Source organism: Cheilinus undulatus, linkage group 9, assembly GCF_018320785.1.
Source record: "Cheilinus undulatus linkage group 9, ASM1832078v1, whole genome shotgun sequence".
Taxonomy (NCBI): domain Eukaryota; kingdom Metazoa; phylum Chordata; class Actinopteri; order Labriformes; family Labridae; genus Cheilinus; species Cheilinus undulatus.
Window position 1 is genome coordinate 3,101,871 of NC_054873.1, and position 25,994 is coordinate 3,127,864.

At 38.7% G+C, this 25,994-nt stretch overlaps 1 protein-coding gene across 3 annotated transcripts in view; it reads left to right on the forward strand.

Moving 5' to 3' along the window:
* glg1a (golgi glycoprotein 1a) overlaps positions 1-25,994 on the forward strand; it is a 63,412-nt gene that overhangs the window by 15,309 nt on the left and 22,109 nt on the right. For all 3 annotated transcript variants that reach the window (XM_041795284.1, XM_041795282.1, XM_041795283.1), the window contains exons 2-4: positions 16,616-16,645; positions 18,177-18,263; positions 20,994-21,209. In XM_041795284.1, the coding sequence (XP_041651218.1) occupies positions 16,616-16,645; positions 18,177-18,263; positions 20,994-21,209 (333 nt within the window). The remainder of the gene's footprint in view (positions 1-16,615; positions 16,646-18,176; positions 18,264-20,993; positions 21,210-25,994) is intronic.

Sequence of the window (25,994 nt, forward strand, 5' to 3'; positions counted from 1 at the left end):
ATCTTGATTGCACAGTAAATAAAGCCATGCTTTTGTTCCTTAGAATACTGCAGATCACATCAGTCTATGGGGCAGTCTTAACCTCCTGAGACCTGAGCTTTTGTTTGGTATGCATTTTAGTTTTTTCCACTCGGGATAATTTGGACCTGATAAGTTTGGAAAGCACAACCTTGTCTTTTAACAGTGATTACTTTTGTCAGAGACAATATCAACACAATTCACTAAAATTCCAAAGAAACTACCAAACTTTGTGTGAAAAGTTATTAATCATATTTTTTAAATGTGCCATAAAAAGTAGCCAAAATTTCTTCAAGTTTTCCTCAAATGTTTCAGTGAAACTTTATTGTAAAGCCTAAATTTTAATTAGAAAATTCCTTTTAAAATTCCTGAAAATTAAAAGAAAAATCCCAAAGCAATTTCCCCTTGAAAAAATATATATTCCCAAGCTTCCATGAAAATGATGGAAAATTCCCCTAAACATGCCAACAAAAGTTCATTACATTCTAAGAATGTCAAAGGATACCTGCCTTCACATTCACAATACTATTCCCAAAATTTAAAAAAATCCCAAGTTTCTGTGAGCATACCTAAAAATTTCAAAGCAAATATTTCCCAAAAAATTCAAATAAGATTCCCCCAAAATACACATTTGTCAAATTAACACAAAATGACCCCCCCACCCAATATCACCCAAACATAAGAAAATCCAAAATTTTCATGCAGATATTCAAAAATTTTGCTGCAATAAAACTTCCAATCAAACCCTAAAAAATATACAAAATGATACAAAAAAATTCTACTCAGATTTCTACAAAATAATCCCAAAGCTGTCCATGGAAATCATTGAAATTATCATTGCAAATTCTACCCGAATGTGAATTACTAATACTTTAATGGACAGTCAGGACAATTTTTTTCATAAATTCTAACAGTAGAAAGTTTTACAATGGTATGTTGTGGCAAAGACAGGATGTAATGTCTTCATATGTGCATGCAGGGTCGTAGGCGGTTAAATGTGTGCCAGAACTCATTGCATCTGCACGTCCAACCCAGTCTGGATGTAGGCACCCCAGACGACCTCTGCCTTCTGAGATATCAGACGTCACACTGTTTTCAGCATGCGCTGAGGTGTATCCACACAACATTAACGACTACCACTGGGTTTCTGGATGCCCAAACTGGATATTAATTCCTTTTAATGGGATCAGTGGGATTACAGATGTGAGACAGGATTGGTTCAGCCAGCAGGGAGCACAGTGCTGTGTAGAGGAGTTCTAGCAGTGCTGCTCTCTCTTGTGCTTCTGTATCACAGTAACATTGTGTATTAGCGGCAAAATCAGCCTGATTTAATTTCCTGTTGTAGTATCCTGACAGCATGCAAGCCATGAAGGGCCATCTAATGTGACACATTATTCCTCCATCGTCTTGTTCCCATTTTTCTCCCTGTTGCTCACATTGAGAAGGACAGGAAGCAATGGAAAGATGGTAATGACCAGGCATCAGGAGTGTCGGACAGAAGTCCTTGCTTTCTTTCATTTTCGTTTTTTAGATGATTATTTGGGGTTTTTTATCTTAAAAGGGCAGCTGAAGAGGGACCTGAAATATGGGGACAGAGTTTGGGAAAGACATGCATCAAACGTGTCGGGGTCAGGATTCAATCCTGCAACCAGTACAGTTTATGGGCTCCAGCTCTACCAGCTAAGCTAAACTGGTGCCCAGTTTTCTTTCACTCAGAGAGCTTGTTAGCTTGCTTTACAAAGTGAAGATAGTTGTGCATTAATAATTTCCATATTCCTGGTTAAAATGAATGTTTGGAAGTCCAGCGGGGAATTACAGTTTTAATGGATGCAGTGTGGACAGCTTGCATGGGATGCTGCAACACAGCGTCTGAAGCCCACATGCTGTTAGGACACAGAGCAATGCGATGTGAAATAACAGACAGAGAGACAGGAATATTAGGAATATTCTATGAAGAATGGTTGTGTTTGTTGATGTGGTACTGAAACATGTATTGATATTGTTTGATTTACTAGAATATATTTAAGTTTAAATTGTGGTATATTGACAATCACAGCCTTAATGCTGAGGAAACAACAGGAACATGGAAGCATCTCTCCCTCATAAACCCTCATAAGTCATCTTTATCTCATACAGTCTCCGTTTACAGCGGGCTTATCAAAGAGAGCAGCTTTTAGTTGTTTTTGATGATTTTATCCTGATACTCAGCCAAGGAAAAGATAAATGTTCCTGGCTGCTAAGCAACCCCCCTTTGTGTCCTCCCAGCATCCAATGTTTGTCTGACGGATCACTCAGGCTCGCTGTTGACATTTACCTGAAAGTGTTCTTGTTAGTGCAGCGCTGATGCTGCCACGTGCCTGTGGAAACAGAGACAATATACGACACATTAAAGAGCACCCGGGAACAGTGAGGCCAGTTCCTTTTGATTCCTCCTCATGAAAAAATGAATATGAGGCAAGAGATCAGCATTTCAGCTTTTATTTCCAGGTATTTACATCTGGATCTGATACACAACTTAGAAGATAGCTTTATTTGTAACAGAACACCAAATTCTTAGGTGAGCAAAAGTATTGGAACAGAGACACTTAAACTAGATTAAAGAGAATAGGACTTAATTTTTGTTATAAATTCTTCGCTTGCAAGAACTGCATCAAGCCTGTGACCCACTGACATCACCAAACTTTCACCTTCTTCATTTGTGATGCCTTTCCAGGCTTTCACTGCAGCCTCTTTCAGTTGTTGTTTGTTTTAGGGGGTTGTAGGGTTTAAGTCTTGAGGTTGACTTGGCCAGTCTAAAACCTTCCACTTCTTGCCCCTGATAAACTCCTTTGTTGTATTAGCTGTGCGTTTGGGTCATTATCTTACTGCATGATGAAGAATCTACCAATCCATTCTTGCGTCTTTCTTTAAATTGGCAGAAAAAGTGTACCTGTAGACTTCTGGATTCATTTTGCTGCCATTATGTGTTAACACCGGAAGAAGCCATGCATGCCCAAGCCATGAAATTACCTCCACTGTGTTTCACGTCACTTTGGTAAAGATTCATCTTTATCTCATCAGTCCATAAAACTTTTTCCCAGGATTTTTGAGGTTAGTCTCTGTACTTTTTGGCAAATTCCAGCCTGGCCTTCCTGTTCTTCTTGCTAATGAGTGGTTTGAATCTTCTGGTGTGACCTCTGTACTAGATGGTGATACCTTCACTCCTGTCCTCTGGAGGTTGTTGTTGATGTCACTAACAGTAGATGGTGATACCTTCACTCCTGTCCTCTGGAGGTTGTAGCTGATGTCACTAACAGTAGATGGTGATACCTTCACTCCTGTCCTCTGGAGGTTGTTGCTGATGTCACTAACAGTAGATGGTGATACCTTCACTCCTGTCCTCTGGAGGTTGTAGCTGATGTCACTAACAGTAGATGGTGATACCTTCACTCCTGTCCTCTGGAGGTTGTAGCTGATGTCACTAACAGTAGATGGTGATACCTTCACTCCTGTCCTCTGGAGGTTGTTGTTGATGTCACTAACAGTAGATGGTGATACCTTCACTCCTGTCCTCTGGAGGTTGTAGCTGATGTCACTAACAGTAGATGGTGATACCTTCACTCCTGTCCTCTGGAGGTTGTAGCTGATGTCACTAACAGTAGATGGTGATACCTTCACTCCTGTCCTCTGGAGGTTGTAGCTGATGTCACTAACAGTAGATGGTGATACCTTCACTCCTGTCCTCTGGAGGTTGTTGTTGATGTCACTAACAGTAGATGGTGATACCTTCACTCCTGTCCTCTGGAGGTTGTTGCTGATGTCACTAACAGTAGATGGTGATACCTTCACTCCTGTCCTCTGGAGGTTGTAGCTGATGTCACTAACAGTAGATGGTGATACCTTCACTCCTGTCCTCTGGAGGTTGTTGCTGATGTCACTAACAGTAGATGGTGATACCTTCACTCCTGTCCTCTGGAGGTTGTTGCTGATGTCACTAACAGTAGATGGTGATACCTTCACTCCTGTCCTCTGGAGGTTGTTGCTGATGTCACTAACAGTAGATGGTGATACCTTCACTCCTGTCCTCTGGAGGTTGTTGCTGATGTCAGCTCTCTTGTTGCTGATGTACAGCTCTCGCGATGTTTCTATCATCAACTGATGCTGTTTTCCTTGGTGTACCTATTCAACATCTGTTACTGACCAGTGGTGGTTTCTTTCTTTTTTTTAGGACTTTTCAAATGGTTGTCCTGGCTATGGCCAATGTCTGTGCAATGGCTCTGATTGATTTTCAGTCTTTTCTAAGCTTCACAATAGCTTGTTTTTCACCTAAAGACAGCTCTTTGTTTTACATGTTGGTTACACCTCTAACTGTAAATACAGTTTGCACAGGCCAAACCCAAATCTGAAACTGAGTGTGGACATTTAGCACTATTCATTGTTGGAATAGCAATGTAATAGGACACACCTGTCAGTCACATGTTCCAATACTTTTGCTCACATGAAAAATTTGGTGTTCCTTTACAAATAATTCCATCTTCTAAGTTGTGTATCAGATCCTGCTGGAAATACCTGGAAATAAAAGCTGAAATGTTGATCTCTTGTCTTATATTCATCTTTTGATGTCAAACCCAAATGTTTTGGTCTAGAGCAAGATAAAGTAATTGGCCCCACTGTTCCAGTACTTTTGGGGGGGGGTGTACACCAGTTACTTCAAGTGGATCAGCCAAATCTAAACAGACTAAAAATCCTGGGCACGGCCTGCAGGTTTGATCCTGTGTTACTTTAACTGCAGCATTCCCAACCATTAAGACTTAATTATCACCTTAATGCACCTTAATACAACAACCAAAAAGGTAAATAATTAAATTGAATAATAATAAATTTGCTTTTAGAAATATCAACCTGAAGTTAAACACACATGTGGCTGTGCCAACCTCTCTGACATGTGGATTTTAGGTAAACGAGAGTCACATGAGACTGTACATGAGAGCTTTAAGGTTGTCTGAAGGGTTGAAAAAGTCTTTTAAAATACAGTCTTTCAGATGTAATGACTGATCATACCAAAATGTAGCAGTGCTTTAAAAACCTCCAGTTCTTTAGTTATAATTTAAACCAAAAGCTGTCATAATGGAAAACAGAGCTCTGTCTAAATTGCACAAATGTGTAGGCAGCCATTTGGTAAAAGAATCTTGCCAGTGTATTTGTGCAATTAAGACGCTGTGCAGGAGTTTGCCTCCAGTATGTGGCATTTAAAAACAAAAACGCTAGCCAATAGGGTTGTCACAATACCAGAATTTTAATTGGGATGCATACTGGAGAGTTAAATGAGATTAGCCCTTTTTCTATTACAGCGACAAAAATTAAAGCTCTAGGTGCTCAGTATTGGGTAATTCATTGTTTTAAATATTATGAATTGTAGGCAAACTCCTGCAGAATGTCTGAAAAACACTGGCTTCTTTTTGGCACTGAGAAGTTGCTGAAGTTTTCCTGCAAGTTCGACGTTATGCAAGAGTTTGCCTGTAATGTATGATATATTCCATCTTCTTCTATACATCTCTCTGTTAAGATTTGTGTTTTTTTTTTTAGTTTAGATGCTGTTAAAACATTAAAATAACAGATATTGTATTGTTTTCAAACAAAATTTTATATTTTGGACAATTTTGCAACCCAAATTGTGTTTGTTGGACTATTTTTCTGCCACCAAAACAGTTATTAATCAAGGGATGTGTGCAGTTAGTGGTCTAAACGCCAGTCGGTGTTAGAATTAGTAGTTGGGCAACCTAAATCCTTACATTTTTCTACCAGCTCAGTTCCACAATCCCAATCATGATGGAGCCACTAGTAAACAATGTAGTTCCTGTTAATGTGAACTACCATTGTGCGAAAAAGCCTTTTAACTGGATGTAAACAACCATGGATGATAGCATCAACAGCATCTTGTAGAAACGGTGTGATTTGGCACTGTTATGATCTACAACAGTGGTTTTTAAACTTTTATTGCCCAAGGCACACCCAAGGTTAAGCCAAAATCTCAAGGCACACCATATTTAAATCGATACAAAATAGACTTTTTAAATAACGTTACAGTCAAGGTGGCCTATAAGGGGATATAAAGGGGAGAGCTTTCTGGGGCCCAGCAAACTGGGGGATCATGGAGATGGCAAAAGTGGGCAAAAGGTAGCAAAAATGGGTTAAAAGTGATGGAAAACTGGGCAAAAAGTGGCAAAACAAAGTCAGAAATGGGCGAAAATCGGTAAAAAACAAAACAAAACAAACCAGTGGCCAAACAATGGGTTGAAATCGGCAAACACATGTTGAAAGTGTCAAAATAGCGGCAAAAATGGGTAACAACTGGTCTAAAAGGATTAAAAGTTGTAAAAAGATGATAAAAAAATGGGTTTAAAGTAATGAAAAAGGGCAAAATTTGGCAAAAAAAGTGGTCAAACAGGTAAAAGTGGGCAAAAGTGGGCAAAAAGGTGGCATAAATGGGTTGAAAGTGTCAAAAAAAAAGTTGGCAAAATAGATCACAAGTGGCAGAAAAGTGGCAAAAAACAGTTAAAGCTACTACAGTGTGCTTCAAAGGGGTTAAAAGTGATTGGAAAATGGTAAAAATGGCTAAACAATAGCAAAATTGGGCAAAAAGTGGCAAAAAGATAGCAAAATGGATTAAATATGAGAAAAAGTGGCAAAAGTGGGTCAAAGTAGAAATAAGAAGTGGCAAAAATGCAAAAAAAAATCAGCAAAATGGTATAAGTTGTCAAACGAAGTGACAAAAATAGCATGAATTAATAATTTCAACACCAATTTCAACAATTTCAACCCAGTAACAGCTTGCCATGCTTTACAGCTCTTAATGAGGTAACTGTTAGCCAGGATGCTAGCACTGATGCTACTGATCCATCAATCATGCACTGATATCATCAATAAATCCCAACTGGGGATGTCCCATTCTCTGGGGTCTTTCAGGGGTCCAGATCTGTGGGCAGGCCTGGTGACAGTACTTGCCATAAAGTTGTAGTAATAACATAGGGTAAAAATTCCCACGGCACACCTAGACTTGCCTTTAGGAACACTAGCGTGCCTTGCCACTCCATTTGAGAACCACTGGTGTAGAATATGGGGATAAAGTTGTATGAAGGCTTTGTAAACTTAGTAGACGTTAGCCTGCAAAGAGGACTGACGGTTTGCAACAGGAGAAATGCTAATGTTAGCCACATTCAGGAAACCTCATCCACATTGTTAACCACTACCATCTTTATAGTAGTAGTAGTAGTAGAGTTTTTTTTTTACATGTGACTTATCAATGAAACTCAGTTCTAATTTGCTGAGTTTTAGGAACACCATGGGTATTCATACTTTTTGATTCTCACTGAAATTGAGTAAAAGTTAAAACCTGCTCTAGTTCTAGCCTGTAAGCCTTAATGCAGAGAGCCTATGTATGTGATCATGTGCAGCCCTCAGCTTGGGTTCACAGCTTGACGCCATGTCCACGTCACAAGCTGTTTGCCGTCTTCTCTTTGTGTCGTAAGCATCTGTGAAAACATCTGGCCCACAGCTGACCTGAGATCTGCCCTGCCAGCTGTTAGCTGAGAAAGAAAAGCACGCATGTTCTGTGGGTGTAGGGTTTAAATTAAACAGTGTGCAGAGAACCTGCTCATCTGTGTGGTTTCACATTGATGCTCTGCTGACATGGAAGTTCATCAGGATAGAGCAGCGATTGGCTGATTGATACTGCAGCTACATCCTGTTGAGGGTTTGGTCGCTGACCCGCTGACTCACTGCAGGTGTCGGTTAGAGCATCTTTGTGGTTTTTAGTCTGCAGTATTACCCAGTGTTGGGTGCTAGGACTTCTGTTTTGTGGAAGCGTTATCTAAACTGTTATCAATACTGTTTGATGGGGTGGAGGGTAAAGATCGCAGTGGGATTGGCATATTAAGTAAGGTCATGGTAGAACTTATTTTTTCAGTCAGATTTGAAGTAGATCTGAGTCTGGTCTTGAAGGCAAATAGCAGCCAGCAAATCCATGTTTTGATATTATTGACTCAGACCTAGGATGGGCTCTTTAATTGGGCCTGTGAGGGTCCCAGCAGTTTCTGTGGGTGGCCCTGATCTTTAAAAACGTCTCACACTGCGCTGATTAACCCGAACACTCCACTAGGACAGGGTGTTATAAATCGAGTGGCTTTCCTCTCGATCCTGTCCTCCTTCTATCACTTCATGTGTCATTTTCTCTCTCCATCTCTTCCTCTCACCCACATCCAATTATAGCTCAGCCTCACTGCAGTTTTCCCCCCAGACACGGTGAGGAGAGCTGATTAAGTTGAATTTAGCTGCAGCTATTAACTGAGATGGAGGTTTTTCTCTGATAGAGAACAGAGCAGAAACAGGCTGAATGTTTGAGTCTGACCAAAGTATGTGGATGGGTGTGGCGGCCGCGTTGGGTTTATTCCCGGCTGTTGTGTTACATTTCTGTCCCGCTGGCCGGTCACAGCCGGTCTGACACGCATACAGACTCAGCGTCAGTTTAATCCAACACTTTCACCTGATTTCACCTGAAGAGTTCATACCGTGTGCACTTTTAGGCCTTTGTACAAGTGGATTTTAGGTATTTTTAAACATGGATTCTGTTTTTAAATATTTTGGCCTGCAGGGTACAGAAAGTTTTGAATTTGCTCCAGTGGATTACTTCAGCCAGCAGCTGTGAAACAGGTTTCTATGCTTTCAAATATTCATGTCTTAGTGCAACCCAAAAGAGCCTTTCTGCAACGCAGAGGTGCTGATTATTGTAATTATTATCTGAAAACACTGCAAAGAGGATCTGTACCAACAAGGGACCTTATTGAGGAAGAGTAGCATCCTTATTTGGCAAGGAACAGCCAGAAATGTACATTTTTTTAACTGCTGCCAAACTCCATAAAAAAAACCACCAGTTTAACATCACTGATCATAGGGCTAAACCATTTGCAAAAATAATCTAATTGCGATTTTTTTCCCCAATATGGCGATTGCAATTTAATATGTGATTACTTTTAGGTTCCTCATCTTATTTATTTTTCAGTAAATACAGACAAGAAATTATTCTAAATTATTATGCACACAATTTGAGATATATTATTCTAGGGAAAATTATTTAAAGCAAATATAATTGTGATTATTTTGGCACTATTGCAAATCTGATATAAATTGCTGTATTGAAGAGGATAATCATTTTTATGTCAATCACATTTTAAATAAGAAAAACATACACATTTAGTAATGTGAGGATTTTTATTCTAAAAGATGTGAATGTTTGCATTATGTGCACAACATCTCTGCTGCAAAAAGTATTAAAGAAATATTGCCACTTTTGCGATTTGTATGTTACAGCAGGCCATATTGTGATTGAATCTAATTTCCCAGCCCTAACTGATCATAAGAGGAGCTGCTCATCTGCTGCCTCAGTAGATTTCTTTTGCCTTCACTTTATGTTACACAGTTTTTTTAATCATTATGGAAAAGAAAAAAATGTGTAAATGGATGGAGTAGTACCTGAAGTTTAAAAACTACAACTGTTCATGAGTGAGGTGCCTAGGAGAGGGATGAATCCATCAAATACAGCAGGTAAACTCCTGCTGAATGTCTCATTTGCTTGAAAACACTGGTAACATTTCAGGACCAAAAAGTTGCAGAGGTTTTGTTTTTGTAAAATGTAGACATTCTGCAGAAGTTTGCATACAATGTCTGGCTTTAAAAAGAAGAAATAACCCAACATTCAGTATGCAGGGCTTTCAGCTTAGTGTCTGTGATGTAAAAATGGCCTGATATCATTACTTTTTCCAGTATCACATCCAAATTAAAAATTCTGGTATTACCGCCTCATTCCTCTTAAATGATGCTGAATGATCCGTCTGTTCCCAGACCAGAACAGTGGTGTCAGATTGGAGCTTTGCCAGACTGATATGTCTGATGACAGACATGGAATCTGGACAATCCATCATCTTTGTAAGGTCAGACCATGCCTGAGTACCCATGAATCATGCCTGAGACCAGCTCTATATGTAGACTCCAGCATGGTGCCTGAGTTTGGCACGCTACTGGTCGGACTGATCTAATGAACCAGACTTTGGGGACGACTTCATCCAGATACCCTACCACCCTTAGAATAACATTATGGACATGTTAGTGACATAAACAACCACCTTTAATGGATGAACTTTGATCTTGAGCAGTATCCCCAAAGGTTTGCTTCACAGCAATGGATGGAACAACCAATAGCAACAATCCCATTTTGCTTTGTACCTGTTTGACCCAAAAATGTTAAAATAACTGCAGAAGTTAACACCGATAACAGCAACCCCCTCAAAGCTGGTCAGAACCAGACCGGTCTGCTCTGTATTTTATTTATTAGCTTTGGATTAAGATGATTAAAGACGATGAGATCTTTTGGCCATGCAGATTCTGTGACAAAGAGTGGATCGACGCCCACATGAGTCACTGTGCTCTGCAGCTCTGTGATGTGATCTTTGGGTGTGCAGGCCAGGGGTGGACTGAGCATGTGCAGAGATGCTTCTTTGTCCAAGAACACAGAAATAAAATGGAACAAATGTGGCAGGCTGTATGGCTGAAATTTGGACATGAAGTGTCAGAAAATTCTGTTTTCAGAAGCTTGAGACGACGTCCTAAATGTCTTGTCTGTCTGCATCCAGACTTTACTGTCAGATAGGGGCAAAGAAATTCTCACTTAAGAAGACTTTTTATAATAGATTTTTGAAAATCTGACTAAAATTGACATGGATATTACTAGGTAAGCAATCTGAAGATTTGACTGTGATTTCATGGATTTATTTCACCATTTTCTGACATGTCATTGCCTAAGGAGCCCTCATAAGACATTCATTAGGAAATGATTTCATGCCAAAATTCTTGGCAGCTTTATCCTCAGGTTCATACAAAGTAAACATGGCTGAAGGCTAAATCTAAGTATGGTAATGTAAAATGCACTTCAAATAATTTTCTGACAATTCTCTTGAACTCTGCTGCAGGAAAAAGAAGAAGAAAAAAAATCTGAACATAAACAGCTGTTAAACATTGCAGATCTAGACTTGAGGGAGAAATATGATTGTTTCCCTTGATTTTGGTTGAACTGGTCTCCCTCTAAGATTTTTAATTTTGATTAATCTCTGCATTGGCAGTGCCAGCGAATGATGCAGGGTATTTCAGACTTTACGAGCTCTGGGTAACTCGGTTCACGTTGACAGAAAGTTCAAGTAAGTCTTATCTGGCATGATCTTAAAGCTGAACCTGTCATTCAGAATTCTCCTTGATCCGTTTATGTTCCGTTGTACCGCATCACTACGGCACCGCTTCCTGATCTCACAAACTACAGGATGGGTGGAGGGTCATAAAGAACGCCTGTGTGTAAACCGTGTGACAAAAAAATAACGTGGCGTTAAAATAAATTTGAGTTAACGTTTTATTAGTGCGTTGACTTTGACAGCCCTTCTCTAAATATCTCCTGGTCCTGCTGTTTGACTGACCGTCTGTATGAAGGGTAGCCTCCTCCATCAGCTTTCGTTCATCCTCTCTATTCCTCATTCTGCTGACACTGAAACATGGACGTTGTATGAACTTTGAAAACAAACAGAATCCTGCTTTCCTGTGAAGTCAGGAGCTCTAAAATTACAGGATGGCCCTCTTGACAAACAGAACTAACAGGTGCAGAAGATATGATAGGTAACTGGGTAGGTAACTGGGAGTATTTGTCTTCTGTTTGCAGATGAGTGTCCAAACCTCAATAAACATTGTCAGAGAAACTGCTTTTACTTTGAATATAACAAGTGCTGTATGGAACAGTTCACATCATGTGATCACTGAGCTTTTTCAACTGTCTCAGACTATAATTCTTTAATATTTGTTTAAGAGTTCCCAGCAAACAATGGTGGTTTGAATCATATGCTGATACCATCTCATATAAAATCAACATTTTGATGTAACAGTGGAAGTGGAACAGCAACTCTGATCAGTAGGGCTGGGCAATGTGACCTTCTTTTTTTCTGTTTGCAGTAACAGAATTATATCCTAAAATTACCCTTTCAAAAGATATAATGGATTTAAAACTATAGTATTTCAGATTCCAACACCAGTATTGGAAATACAGCCAATACTGCTAAAAATGTAGATATTTGTATCAGTAAGTTCAGATATTTATTTTGGTTAAACATATATTATGCTTCATCTGATCAAGCTATAAGTAAGCATTATAAACTGAAAATTACTTACAAATTTATTACACAGCACACATAAACTACCAGGACATTAGAGTCATCCCTGCTGTTGTCATGATGATTTAAAATGCTGTCTGACAGTTCACAGAGGAAAAAATACCCCATTGTTGAGGATTGTGCTGCTAGCTCTGCTCTCTCTGTGACAGTGTCTGGAGTCATTTGACCAAAATATGAAACATGTCAGAAATCCAGCCGACCAATCAGGAGCTGCTGGTCAGGTTGTGGGGGGCCTGTACACATCACAACAAACAACGCACAGTCATACTGAAAGTTTGCGTGACTTCCAAGTGAATCATGTGACTCAGTATTTGTGTCTTATTGGGTAATCTGTTGATTATTGCTTCGATAAATCTATAGATTACTTTGGGGGTGATTTAGCTGTTTCTTATGTAATTAATGTGGCTGCAAGTTTTGCAAACAAATTTCAAAAGCTTGTCATTTATATCTATATTTTTAATTCTTATCTTTAAAATTAGGGCTGAACGATTTGGAAAAATAATCTAATTGTATTTTTTTTTCGCCAGTATTGCAATTTGATACGCGATTATTCCTTAGTTCTTCATCTTAAGTTTTTTTTCCAACAAACACAAGCAATAAATCATTCTATATTATAACCAACACAATATTAGATAAAACTAGAGCTGAACAATTTTGAAACAAATATCTAATTGGGATGATTTTGACTCGTATTGCGAATTGGACAGGAATTGTTGTATTAAAGGGAATGATTATTTTTATGTCATTCTCGTAGTTAAAATAAAAACGTACAAAAAAGAAGTATTTTTGTAGACTATTCTAAAAGAAATTGCCTGTGGATGTTGCATATGTCATGCATAACATCTCAAAAGTAAGTTTAAAAAAACATGTGATTCTGATGATTCTGACTCATATTGCAAATATGAATATGAATTATTGTATTAAAAGGAATGATTATTTTCATTTCGTCTTCATATTTAATCAGAAAAAATGTCCAAAAAAGAAGAAAGTAAGATTTTTTGCAGACTATTCTAAAAAATGGGTCTTGAATGATTGCATGATATGTGATGCATAACGTCTCTGCTACAAAAAAAAGTTTTAAACTGGTATTTTGACTCAAATTTCAGGTTAAAGGAATATTGCACCTTCTGCGATTTGTAAATTGCAGCAGGCCATATTGCGATTTAATCTAATTTGTGATTAATTGCCCAGCCATATTTGAAATTCAGTGAAACTGTTCTAGTAATGATTATGCAAGTAAGAATGATGTCACAAGATGGCACAATGATCACTCTAATTCTAGCATTAGCAAAAACAATTGCAGTGAAAATAAAGATATATGACATATATAAAAGTGATAATAGAAATGCAATATGCGCTGTTTTTAAATTCACTGTTTCATGCCCAGAAATCCTCCTGAAATACTCTAAATCAGTGGTTCTCAACTGGTCGGGCATCAGGACGAATAAGAAATCATGACCCAATTTTTTTTTTTTAAATTCTATTGCTATAATTTATTTATAGAAAAAATTGCAGTTTGGACCTTAAACAGAACAAAACATGTCTGAACAAAGAGACAGGACAACCCAAACATGTTAAAAAGTTCATAGATACAAAAATGCATTCATACATTTTATTTTGACTCCCTTTTCCCTGGACAGCATGCAGTTTTAGTGAATTTGTGAGGAATTACCTCGTTATCTTTGAAAAACATCTTTGATATCCAAGAAAATCAGATTTATAAGTGGAAATTGTAAGAAAATGAGATTGGAGACTGAAATGCATTTGTCATGGGAAAAGTCAGTAAATTAAAAAGTATGGATGTTCATTACTTACATACTTCTCACCACCTTTTTTTTTTTTTTTTTTTTTTCCTGGGTACCCACTGGAAAGAGCGACCCACTTTATTGTCCCGATCCCCCACTTGAGAACCACCGCTCTTGAATATTTTTATGGATAAAACAGAGAAAATAAGAGGCCGTATAGGACTGTTTTCTGTCCTGGTGTCAGCTCTGGCAGGTTCATCTGGGTCTCGTTTCCACAACTGTTTCTTTATTTTTCTTCCCCCCCAGCAGACCCGTGAGTCAGCACAGAGCTGGTTCTAACATCTGTCAGCCCTCCTCTTCACTCTGAGTTTTACGTCTGTGTTCAGGGGATTGTGAGACTTGTGTGTAAAGTATACTGTAAATAGAACACACACATGAATATTCAGAGTCACACAGACGGCCTATTCCTGGCCCACGCTGCGGCTGCCATGTGGAAAACAGTCAGAAACTCTCCGTCCATCTGTAGAGCTGTGATTCCACTCACGCATTCCTCCGTTGGGAATACAGCAGTGATAGGGTTTCTCTGGCTGGAGGGAGGGGGCGGCTGTTGGTGTGCAGGCGTTAGGCTGCCCGTCCAGGCAGGAAGTCAGACGGGTCACTTCAGGTCAGCACAGCGGGAAAATAACTCGGTGGCCACACTTTGGCCCCAGAATCCGTGTCCTGAGTCAGGGGCCGGCTTATTGGACGGGGGCCACCTATGAAGGTGTGGCCTTGTGAGAGCCAGTCGACCTGAACGACTTCTCCTCTTTATGTAAGAGTCTGCTGAGGTTTAAACAGGAATTTCGGTCATTTTTAAACATTTTTCACTCATGTAGGTTCATAAAAGATGTTTTGAGGCTTTTTGAAAAACTTGGAATCTTGATTTCTATTTTCAGCTGAAAAAAAAAAAACTGCGTTGCCTAAATACCACAAATACTGTACTTCAGTGGTGTTTCACTGCAGAAATAGTGCTAGTGAGTTTGTGCAAGAGTTTAATTCAAAACAAGGAACAATCTAGTGTTTGGTGTTATTTGGTGTTTTATATTTTTTGTTTCTGAGGATCAAAATTGAAATCAACATGATTTGATTTTCTCTAACATCATATCAAACATTCAGATCTTGTATTTGTTAGATCGTTTTTAAATGTCTAATGTACAGGGTTGCACCCATATGTAATATTACCATTGCCTTAAAGTGTCACAATACTAGAATTTATGACTTTTGAAACAAGTAAAGATCAAACAGCATCAATATCTGCTTTAATACTGTAGCAACAGAAACCTCCTGGATATCCATATCTAGCTGATTTAGCCATTTTTGGTTTCCAACTTGCATCTTAGGAAGGGCCAGTAAACAAATACCGAGATTATACAGCGGATTTATGGAAATGAAATGCAAACATGTAAGGTTTTTATTTAGAAAATGTTTAGGGTCCACCTAGAATAAAGTATTTCTTCTGAAGTGTCTGCAGTGATTCTTCTCTGCATTTTCTATCCTTTTGTCTTATTTAGGTCACCTTATAGGTGTCGGAGTTTGTGCAGGGCTGTGAGGGTTTTATTGGTCTGCAGGTTGGGTCATAAATGGAAATTTTTATGGACCAGGAGGCATCACTGTCTCTCTCCTTTGTGCTTTATGTGTACGTGACAGACTCTAACACGCCCATGTAGGAGACACTGAAGGGACTTACTTGTCGATCACTGAATTAATCTGTGACGTTCTGTGAGTCCAAAGCAGAGGGTAGAAAACAGCACCAAATCTGCAGCTATTAAACACAATCCTACTGTTTCCTGCATGTCTGTGTGGAGGTGTCAAAGTGTTTGAAGTTCTTTAGAGCAGTTCTCTGGAATTGTGTGAATAGGCACACTGGTTTAGTTGTATGTGAGGAACCTGTAAAACTAGACGTTATTACTACAGCTGTAAAACAACTTAAGATGCTAAAACGTGTCTTAAAGAGGCTCTTTGATACGTACATAAATGTGGTGGTCCTTGAGATTTTGGCTTGACCTTAGGTGTGTGCTGTGCAAAAGTTTTTTGAAAACCAGAGATGGACCTCTTATATGAAAACATCTGTTTTTCAAACGAGAAGCAGCCTCCTCTAAGCTGCTTTTAAATCTGCCATATTCCACTAACAAAACCAGTAATTTCTCTGCAGGTCAAAGAAGTTTTTGTTTTATGTGTTTTTGCTCTCCATAAATATTGTGTTGGATCATAAATAATCAAAATCAATATCTCAAACAAAAAGTGACGAAAAAATTGAGTCAGGGACAGAGCGATGAGTCTCTGCAGATCTCACATGACTGTTTTTGACGATGGAGGATGTCTGCTTTGAAACATCAGCTTCTGCTCTTAAAATCCTCTTCTTTTCAGTAGGGATCCTTCCTGTAATGTCAGAGACTAGGAATAACTGTCTAAGCCTGTTAGAAAAAACATGCAGTTTTGCAGACATACTCTAATGGGACGTTTTTACCACAAAGATGATGTTGCAGCTGTTCTCTTTTACAATGCACATCTTTCCGTCTAAGAATCATCTCCAGTTTTACGCTCTAACCTCTTCTTTCTCTTCTTCTCTTTCAGGAAACTGAGATCGCAGCAGAATGCAACCATGTAAGTTTTAAAAAATCTTCTTCCTAAAACATCACTTCCCAGCATGCATCATGTTATCTTGTAATCCTGTGTAATATTAACTAGTTTTAACCGAGACATGTCTGTTGGCTTTAAACTCAGATGATCTTTCCTGAGAAAGCTGAACTAGTTTTACTGTCTTCCCAAAGCTTGGTGTTTATTTTCTTATGATGGGAAACTCCTGCTCATTAACTTTTTATTAACAGTTATTTATTTGCAGTGTTTCAGTACTAAATCTTCATCAGGCAAAGAATTTGCAGAGCTGTACTTATTTTGGAAGCTACTTTAAAGTATGTCTTAGCCTTTAAATTGAAATACTCATTGGTTCAAGCCACATTTTACAAGTTTTTGCCTAGTTTTCAGTTGATGAAAACTGAATAACATGTAGGTCCAGTTTGAGGTAACATGAAGTCCTTACATTTAAGTCATTTTGTTAGTTGCTGGTTGACAAATTTTATGTGAAAATGATCTTATTTGATACTTTTTTTAATCGACATGTTTATAACTGAAATAAAAACATTTATCCATTCATTCATTCATGAAACAATCTTGAGCCAAATTGTGAATGTGAATTGAGGGTGTAAGATAAATTGTTACACTTAGTCGGGCTGAACAATTTGGGAAAATAATCAGTCTTTTTTTTTCCCCCAGTATTGCAATTTGATGTGTGATTATTTCTTGAGTTCCTTACATTCTGTTTTTTACCAATAAACACAATCAATAAATGATTCTATATTATAACCAACACAATCTTAGATAAAACTAGAGCTGAACAGTTTTGAAAAATATCTTATTGGGATGATTTTAACTCATATTACAAATTTGACAGGAATTGGTGTATTGAAGGGAATGATCTTTTTTATGACATTCTCATAGTTAAAAGAAAAACATACACAAAGGAATTATTTTTCTGGACTATTCTAAAAGAAATTGCCTGTGGATGATTGCATGATATGTAATGCAAAACATCTCTGCTGCAAAAATAAGTTTTAAGCTGTTATTTTGACACAAATTTCAGGTTAAAGAGATATTTCACCTTTTGCAATTTGAAATTTCCAGCAGGCCATATTGCGATTTAATCTAATTTTTGATGAATTGCCCAGCCTAAATATTTAGGGAGTTTGCATACATATATCACAAAAAATGATATAGATTAATAAAATTGTTCCAACTTTTTTGCAAATATATTTTAATCAAGAACAGACCTGATCATAAAAATCAAATACTGATTAATTTTGCGGTATGTAACCCTTAAAATTCCAGTTAAAGTGCAAAACCCACATCTAACCTTTTTCTAAAATGAAGTTGGACCCAGTTGAATTTTAAACACAAAAAAAAACCCAAAAAAAAGTTAAATCAGAAAGTAAAACATATACAGTTCTAGTAGAAACATATAAAGCATAGAAAAGATTGTTACAATACACATTATTTATTAAATTAAACAGATGTGTAGGTAGACTCAGTGTGTATCTGTAAGTGTGTTAACTGTATTTCTGTATCCTCCATCTTCCAGCTGTTGTGGAACTACAAGCTGAATCTGACTACAGACCCAAAGTTCGAGTCCGTAGCTGTGGAAGTCTGCAAGACCACGATCTCTGAGGTCAGTCACTAACAGGAATGAGCGATAATACAGTAATACCATATACTGGGGTATTAAAAGATGGCCATGGTGTTGGTTTAATTACCACCAGTAAGACAGTGCTGTGTGATGAGGGAATATTTATCATAGATTCCTCTAGAGTATGTGCTCATTCTCACCAGCAGCACCTCTGACTGTATTTGAAGATGCTTTAAAAGTGATGGCAGAACTCCTGATGATGATGATGTCAGGCTAATTTGGGGAGCTATGAGTGCACACATACACCAGTGCATTTATACTTGTGTGCCATGGCCTGGCACCGCTCTGGCACCGCACTCAGGTACTCTATAAGGTCAGGCTGATAAACGTTGACCGCTGGCTGTAGCATGATCCACGGCAATGGGAGTTTGAAAACACTTCAATTCTTCTGTCGGGGTGTAGATCAGTGATGAAAAGTGACAAGGTTTATTATTAATATCAACGGATGCTGCGCCCTTTTATATGCTTCCTGTATAAAGTCCAGTTTGCAGACAGAGCTTGCCGTCGAGGCACGACAAGTAAATGATATTCAGATCCAAGTTTTATTTGTTTATTAGCACTGAATATTACTTCACATTCCCAGATCCTGTATGATAGTAGTTGATCTTTATTTCTCACCTCAGGGAGGAAGTGAGGGAAGTAAAGAGAGCACACCTGTGCTGTTGATGGAGAAGAAGAAGAGAGAAACTTAATTTGATCCTCTGCCCCATTGTTGCTCTTTTTACCTCAGTTTTAAAGTTTAAATCACTTCCATCGTGCACACTTTGCCTCATAAACATTGTTTTTGGACTTGTAGCATTTGTTCAGAGGTATGAATGAAGCACCTGTAGAGGCACGATGCAGCAAGCGCTTATAAAATGTGGTTTTAAAACACCTTGCTGTAATACCACATATATATACCGGTAAACTTGGGGAGAGCGTGATGGTATTAAAAAATAAATACCATCTAATCCATGTCACTAACACCAAACATCCAGAGCTTCATGCTCTGTCAGTAGTTTTACATGCAGGGTTAGTATAATAGATGGATGTAGGACACACTGAACTGGACTGTCCTTGGATCTGGATGCAAGCACCAGAGGAAAGTCCTTTTATTGATGTGAGTTTGTCTCGTGCTAGTAACTGAGCGTCTTTCAGTTTCAGTTAGCATGCTTTTTATTTTGCATGCACTCAATACTTTCCTTTTGGTTCAAATCCGATGTCCTTTATCCCTCTGGTCTTTAGTGATAACTGAAGAAAGACAACAGCACATTTTCTTTTATGCTTAATATTTATGCTGTTTGAATTCTGGGTCAAAGGTCAACGCTGAGGCTGTTGAGCATGCTCAGAATACATATGGCGAGTTTAGGTTCGACTGAGGTGTTTACATGTAAGAGTAAATAATCAGTATTTGAAAGCAGTGTCCTGAATCCATATTCATGTAGAAGAGTTTAGTTTTATCTCACAGAAAACCTAAATTAAGCAGCAAGTGATAAGGTGAACCCTGGGGATATGAGTTGATCCTGTTTCTGTTGGGTATTTCTTGGAGATGTAGAGGAATTATGGGTAATCTCCTCTCTGTTATCTCACCTCAGCCTCCATGCAGCCCCTTTGTTTGTTGACAGCACACTCACAGCAGCTGTGGTGGTTTTACAAAAACAATCGTGCTCCTCTTCCCCAAACCTCCCAGACACTTCTTTGGATTCCTCTCAGTGCAAAACGACAGACGAGGAAAAACAGACATGCCTTTTATTATTTACTGAGTCTGTTTCAGGGTATTTAAAGGGCTGCTCAGTTATCTGAATATCCAGTTTCTTCCTTTTAAATGTATTATTTTCTCACATGTGTCTGCCAGTTAAAGACATAATTTTGAGCTGCAGCTCAGAGGGTGTATAGAGTGGTATGGGGAATTAAAACAAAGATGACTTGTTTACACCAGATTTTTAAAAACAGGAAGACATATTTGAGACCAGGACGTCCTAATCGAGCATCAAGACATCTGTTTGGCTTTGAAAGCCTCCAGAAACCACAGAGCTTCTAGAAGCTCCCCTCTAAACTAACATCAACCAGCCGTATTTATATTGTTGTTTTGAGACAGTCCTTCCTCCAACCACTGAGGATTTTTTTGGTGTATTATCGGCTCTGACTGCTTAAGATCATATTTAGCTAACAAATAAAAACCAGGGCACTGGTGCGATGAGTTTCTGATCATTCATTCCCCTCACAGGTGAAGAGATTAAGACTTAGTTTGGTTTTAAAAGCACTGATTGGTTCTTTTATTCAGGCTCAGACACAAAGAGACTGAGCAGAATTAAAAACATGCAGCGTAAAGAAACAAAGTGTGAAAGACAGTTATCACTCATCTCTACAGTACGTGTTAGCATCTTTTAGCTGCTAGCTGTGGTTTCACACATGAACTGTTTGAGTTTCGGTGTTAAGATATGTGTTAATATGTTCACCTTGTTTTCACCAGACAGCTGATTTTAACAGACATGCTCTGATAAACCACGTTAAAGAGGAGAGGTCCAAAGATGAAGATCATATAGAGGAGAGACCGATGATTTAGAAACCCTGAGGCTATTGTCTGCTCCTTAGAAGTTGTTGACGGATGTTTTTAGTTGTTTATTTCCCACATAACTGTTTCTGTTCATATCTGGGCAGCGTAATCTCTAAATCAACAAGCTCTTCATGTTATTGCTCAAAGACATAACTCTGCTCCTGCTCTTCCTCCAGATTAAAGAATGTGCAGCGGAGGAGCTCGGGAAGGGCTACCTGGTGTCCTGTCTGGTGGATCACCGTGGCAACATCAGCGACTACCAGTGCAACCAGTACATCACCAAGATGACCACCATCATCTTCAGCGACTACCGGCTGATCTGTGGCTTCATGGACAAGTGCAGGGAGGACATCAACACTCTACACTGTGGCAGCATCAGCACCGGAGAGAAGGTGAGGCAGGGACAAAGAGCGCGACCTGAGCTCTGCTCTGATTGGTGTTTGTTTTTTTTGTAAGGGTTACGTGTAGACCAGGTTTCTGTGGATCCCTGGAAAGTCTTAGAAATGTAATAAAAGGTAGTGAAAAGTCTTATTTTTACCACTGAGAGGTCTTACATTGTAGACGGCACATTACATATTTGTTTTTTGTGCATGTTTGACTATATTATAGTTAACTGCATTTACTGCAGTGCTGCCAATACAAAAAGAGATATTAAATTAATATGAGAAAAGAAAAAGAAATGTTTTTAAACACACAGACAGGCTTATTAAAGGCTCCTCAAGAAAACAGCAGAACAGTAGGAGTAGATTTCTCTGTCTGTATGTTTACATTCACTTCCTCTTGTCTGCAGCTCTGCTTCTCTCTGCCAGCCAGTGTGCCTTGATGTCCAATTTATTGATATTTAGCACCATGGCCATGGGTTTTTCTTGCATATAAAACTAAGAGAAGGCCCCCTCCAGCAAATTTCCTGCCGTCCCTAGCTCTCAAATCTCTGATGTCATGAAAACTGTTAAGGGCCCAGCGGCGGACCAGCAGAGATTTGTGCGACTACTCTGTTTTTTCTTAAATGTAATTCTAACATGTTATGCACCAGCAGAAAGCTAAGATTCTCAGGATCCTGATGATGTAAACCATTCCAGCATAAAACCACAACAGCAGACACAATAAACGCATTTGTCAGACTACAAATGAACAAGTGATAATAAAACTGACACAGCACACCATTAGAAGCTCTCCTGATCAGAATATTCCATCAAAAACAGAAAAATTCAGTCAGATCTGAGTCCAGAAACAGGATTACATCCAGAAATATCCATGGACTGGTTCTGAATAATTTTAGATAATTTCAAACTTCCTGTTGTTCTCAGTAGTCCACTGTCTATGCTGTAATAACTAGTTGGAATCAAGTGCTGCGATCATTTTATTTACAGTAGTACCTGCAGACGAGAACACACCCTCAGAGCACACAGAGGGTGCCAGTTTGCACAAATGTTTGCAAGCCAGCTTGGAGAGCGGCCGACTTCTAGTGCACCCTACCTCTCCACCAGAGCAGCCATTTGCTGTCGCCAGAGAGAGGAGTCTCCTTCATGTACGTTTGCATCTCTTGAACCGCACCCCAGTGTTTTTTGTTTTACCAGTCACAGAGTAGAATACAGATTGTTGCGATGCTCCATCTTTGTTTAACTTACTGCATCAACTGTCTTTATTTACTGAGGTCAAGAGGGCAAACAATGGTGCTTAGAGCGCCCTCTGCTGGATTGAATGGCAAACTACTTCAGCCGTCATGGTGCACTGATAGATTGTGTATTTTGACTGTAACGGATCATTACAGTTCGAGTATGAACTTTGACTCACAGCTTTGAATGAATGTTTGAATTTCAAATTAAAAAGTGACAGCCCCAACGCTTTGTAGAAAAATATCTGCCAACCTTGATCCGTTTTGGAGTCTCCAGTAGGACTGAACGATTTTGGCAAATAATCTGATTGCAGATTTTTTTTTTTTCCCAATATTACGATTGTGATTTGAAATGTGATTATTTCCCAGCTCTCTTTTATTCCTAAACAAGGACTGAACAATTCTTTAAAAGTGTCTGATTCTGATGATTTTGACTCGTATTGCAAATTGGATATGAATTGTTGCATTGAAGGGATTTTGTCGTTCTCATATTTAATAAGAAAAAAGTACAAAAATGAAAGTAGGATTTTTTTTACAGACTAATCTTTAAAAAAAATGGCACAAAAATAAGTTTCAAACTGCTATTTTGACACAAATTTCAGGATAAGGAAATATTGCACCTTCTGTGATGTGAAAATTGCGGCAGGCAATATTGCGATTTAATCTAATTTTTGATTAGTTGCCCAGCCCTAGTCTCCAGTTATAAACTCTTCGACATTTCCTCATAAACACAGTAGTTAAATCCTCATTTTCTGTCCTATTGTTCTCAACTTTGAACTTGGACTAGCTGAGGCTTCATGCTTTAGTCCAGATGACTTTTCAAGCTAATCCCTTACAGCTACAGTCGTCTACAGACCTCTGTGTCACTATAGAAACTCAGACAGGATAAATACTTAATTTTTGTTGTATTACTTAATCCAAGTAGCAGCTCCAGAGAGTCTGACAGTTTGTGAAGAAACTTCGGTATGTTACCTTTCTAAAGACTCCTTGTTTGTGCTTGAACTCCGGAAGGCTCAAACGCAGCTTTTGGTGTTCCTGGATAGGAGCTTTTGACTCATTTCGCCCCGAACTCTGAGTGGTTAATGACGAGCATTGCACTAGGTCAGTGTATATCAAATGATAGCCTAAGGCCCAGATCAGGATCCTCATAGCTTCCCATCCTACCCCCAAAAGATGAATCATTTCAGAAAATGTCAGGGCTGAACGATGTGCAAAAATAATCTAATTGAGATTTTTTTCCCCCAGTATTGCAATTCAGATTCAATATGCAATTATTCTTAGGCTCCTCATCTCATGGATTTTTCAACAAATTCAAGCAATAAATTGTTCTATAACATAACCTACATTCAGTCAGGAACACGCTCATTATACAGTACATTTAACCATTTTATTGCAAAATGGATCTCCAGTTATACTGGGTAGAGAAGGCTCTGCTGCACAATGAATATGGCATATTTGAGAAGGCGTTTTAATCAGTGGTAACAGGGGGTTTCTTAAATATTTCAATTGAAAATTTGGCAGTTATTTTCTTAATTATTTCACTTTAAAGTAAGGCAGTTGCACAATGAATATGGCATATTTGCAAAGGCTTTTATTTTGAAATCTTACATCAGTTTGCCTTGTTACTGCGCCAGATATATTGTGGGGTGTCCAACTATCCCTCTAAGGTGGAATGAGTCAGTGGTAACAGGGGGTTTCTTGATTATTTCAATTGAAAGTTGGGTAGTAACTCACTGCACCAGTTTGCTTACACCCCACTATAACAACACAGGGGCCGATGGCCCACATCCTGACGTGCGCTGGGGTGCGAGGGCCCTTCAGTGCTGCTTGCAGCCCTACTTTAGCATTAGTGACTTAACATTTGACCTGTTTTACAGAAATCCACCTGTTGGCCTTTGTCAGGAAATATGAATTATGATAAACAGATACTCTGCAATCAAGACCCCATTAAATTTGCAGCTTTCCATTTAAAATGCAGACAAAAGGTCAATTTCCTGCGTTACTTTTAACCTATCACAACAAAGGGTTTTAGTATCAAACCCAGTGACAGACAACATGACAGCCACAGACATGTGGCTTACATGTGCGGCTGCAGTAGGAGCTGATAATTATGTAACTGTTATAAAAACTGCAAACACTTTGAAATAAATACTAATACAGTAATATGTTAATTAGAGCAAAATGTTGATATCATTTTAGAAACATTGCATTAAATCAGAAAATTCACCCCTGGCTCAGAGTACCGAGAAATCTGACACCTTTGGCATGCAAAAAGTGGTATTAAACTTCCTCAGTTTGGGTCTTAAAAAGTCTTAAAATATGCATTTTTACCTATGTTTTTGTACTGTGATAATTAAGAAACCTAAATCTAAGATTAAGAAATGAAATAATCCAGAACTCAATAAAACAAGTTTGAAATTCTAACTATACTCAGAAATATGATGAGATCAAATTGTGGATGTTTGTCCACTCAGGGCTTCCATAAATCATGGTGACATAGTTTCCTTACAGCTGTAATTTCCCTGATTTTCTCCCATATTTGCAGATCTTATGACCTCCATCTCTGCTGACATGTAATCTAATAAACCCAGAAACGGTTCAGGCCTGACTCAGCTGGAATGAGAAGAGAGACGTCTGATGGGCGTTTGTCAGCCGGCACGGCGAATTGATCCGCTCTGAACGTCTTTTCCTGCTGCTGAGCTGAGCCCCAAAACTCATAAACCCCTTAGACATGCGGTTATTATGGGATGTTCAGCGCCACAATTAGAACTCGAAGCAAATCATCTCTTCGTCAGAGAGAAGGGAGGTCTGTTTCATTATCGGGAGTCTGTCATGGCGGCTCATTTTAATGTGACGGAGCTGCTCCCAGTGCAGATTAGACTGACCATGTTTACTCTTCATCACGCTGAAATAAAAAACAGAAAACACACCACGACAGCGTGATTTCAGCAGTGAAAGGAAAGCCCGATCTGTGTGGGATTAGTGGGCTCATAATTCAAATTCTCATTACTCTTAAACTGGGAACATTTGCATTTCAAATATTCCAAAAATTGTTTTGTTTTTCCTCTCTGAAGAAGAGTTAGCATTTCCATTCCCTTTTTCTTCTACCTGAATATGGAGCGATGACTCATTTTTAAGTGTGATTCCTCCGTGAAAGCTTTTCATTATTAGCCATTAGTCGCCATTGTATGAGGGCTGAATAGCTAAGAAACATTTGGTGGGATAAATAATGAATTTCCAGCAGAGAGAGCTCCAGAAACAGCAAATACAGACTAGGTATTCTGCAAAAGCCATGATGGCCGACCCAGTGGGTGGTGAGGCTGTCAGAGTTTTTCATCATTTTACACTTTATCAATACCATGTGCTTTAATGATACAACACCTGTTATTTTTTATGTTTCATAGAAATGAAAGTGACTAAGTTTTTCAGAAAAAAAACAGATTTACTTTTGTATTTTCTACTCAAAGCTGCTGTAAGCTGAGAGAGGGAGAGATGGGGATGGCTGAGTGCTGACAGCTACAACAAAGATTTGAGATAAGAAATACGATTTTCTGGTTGTTTC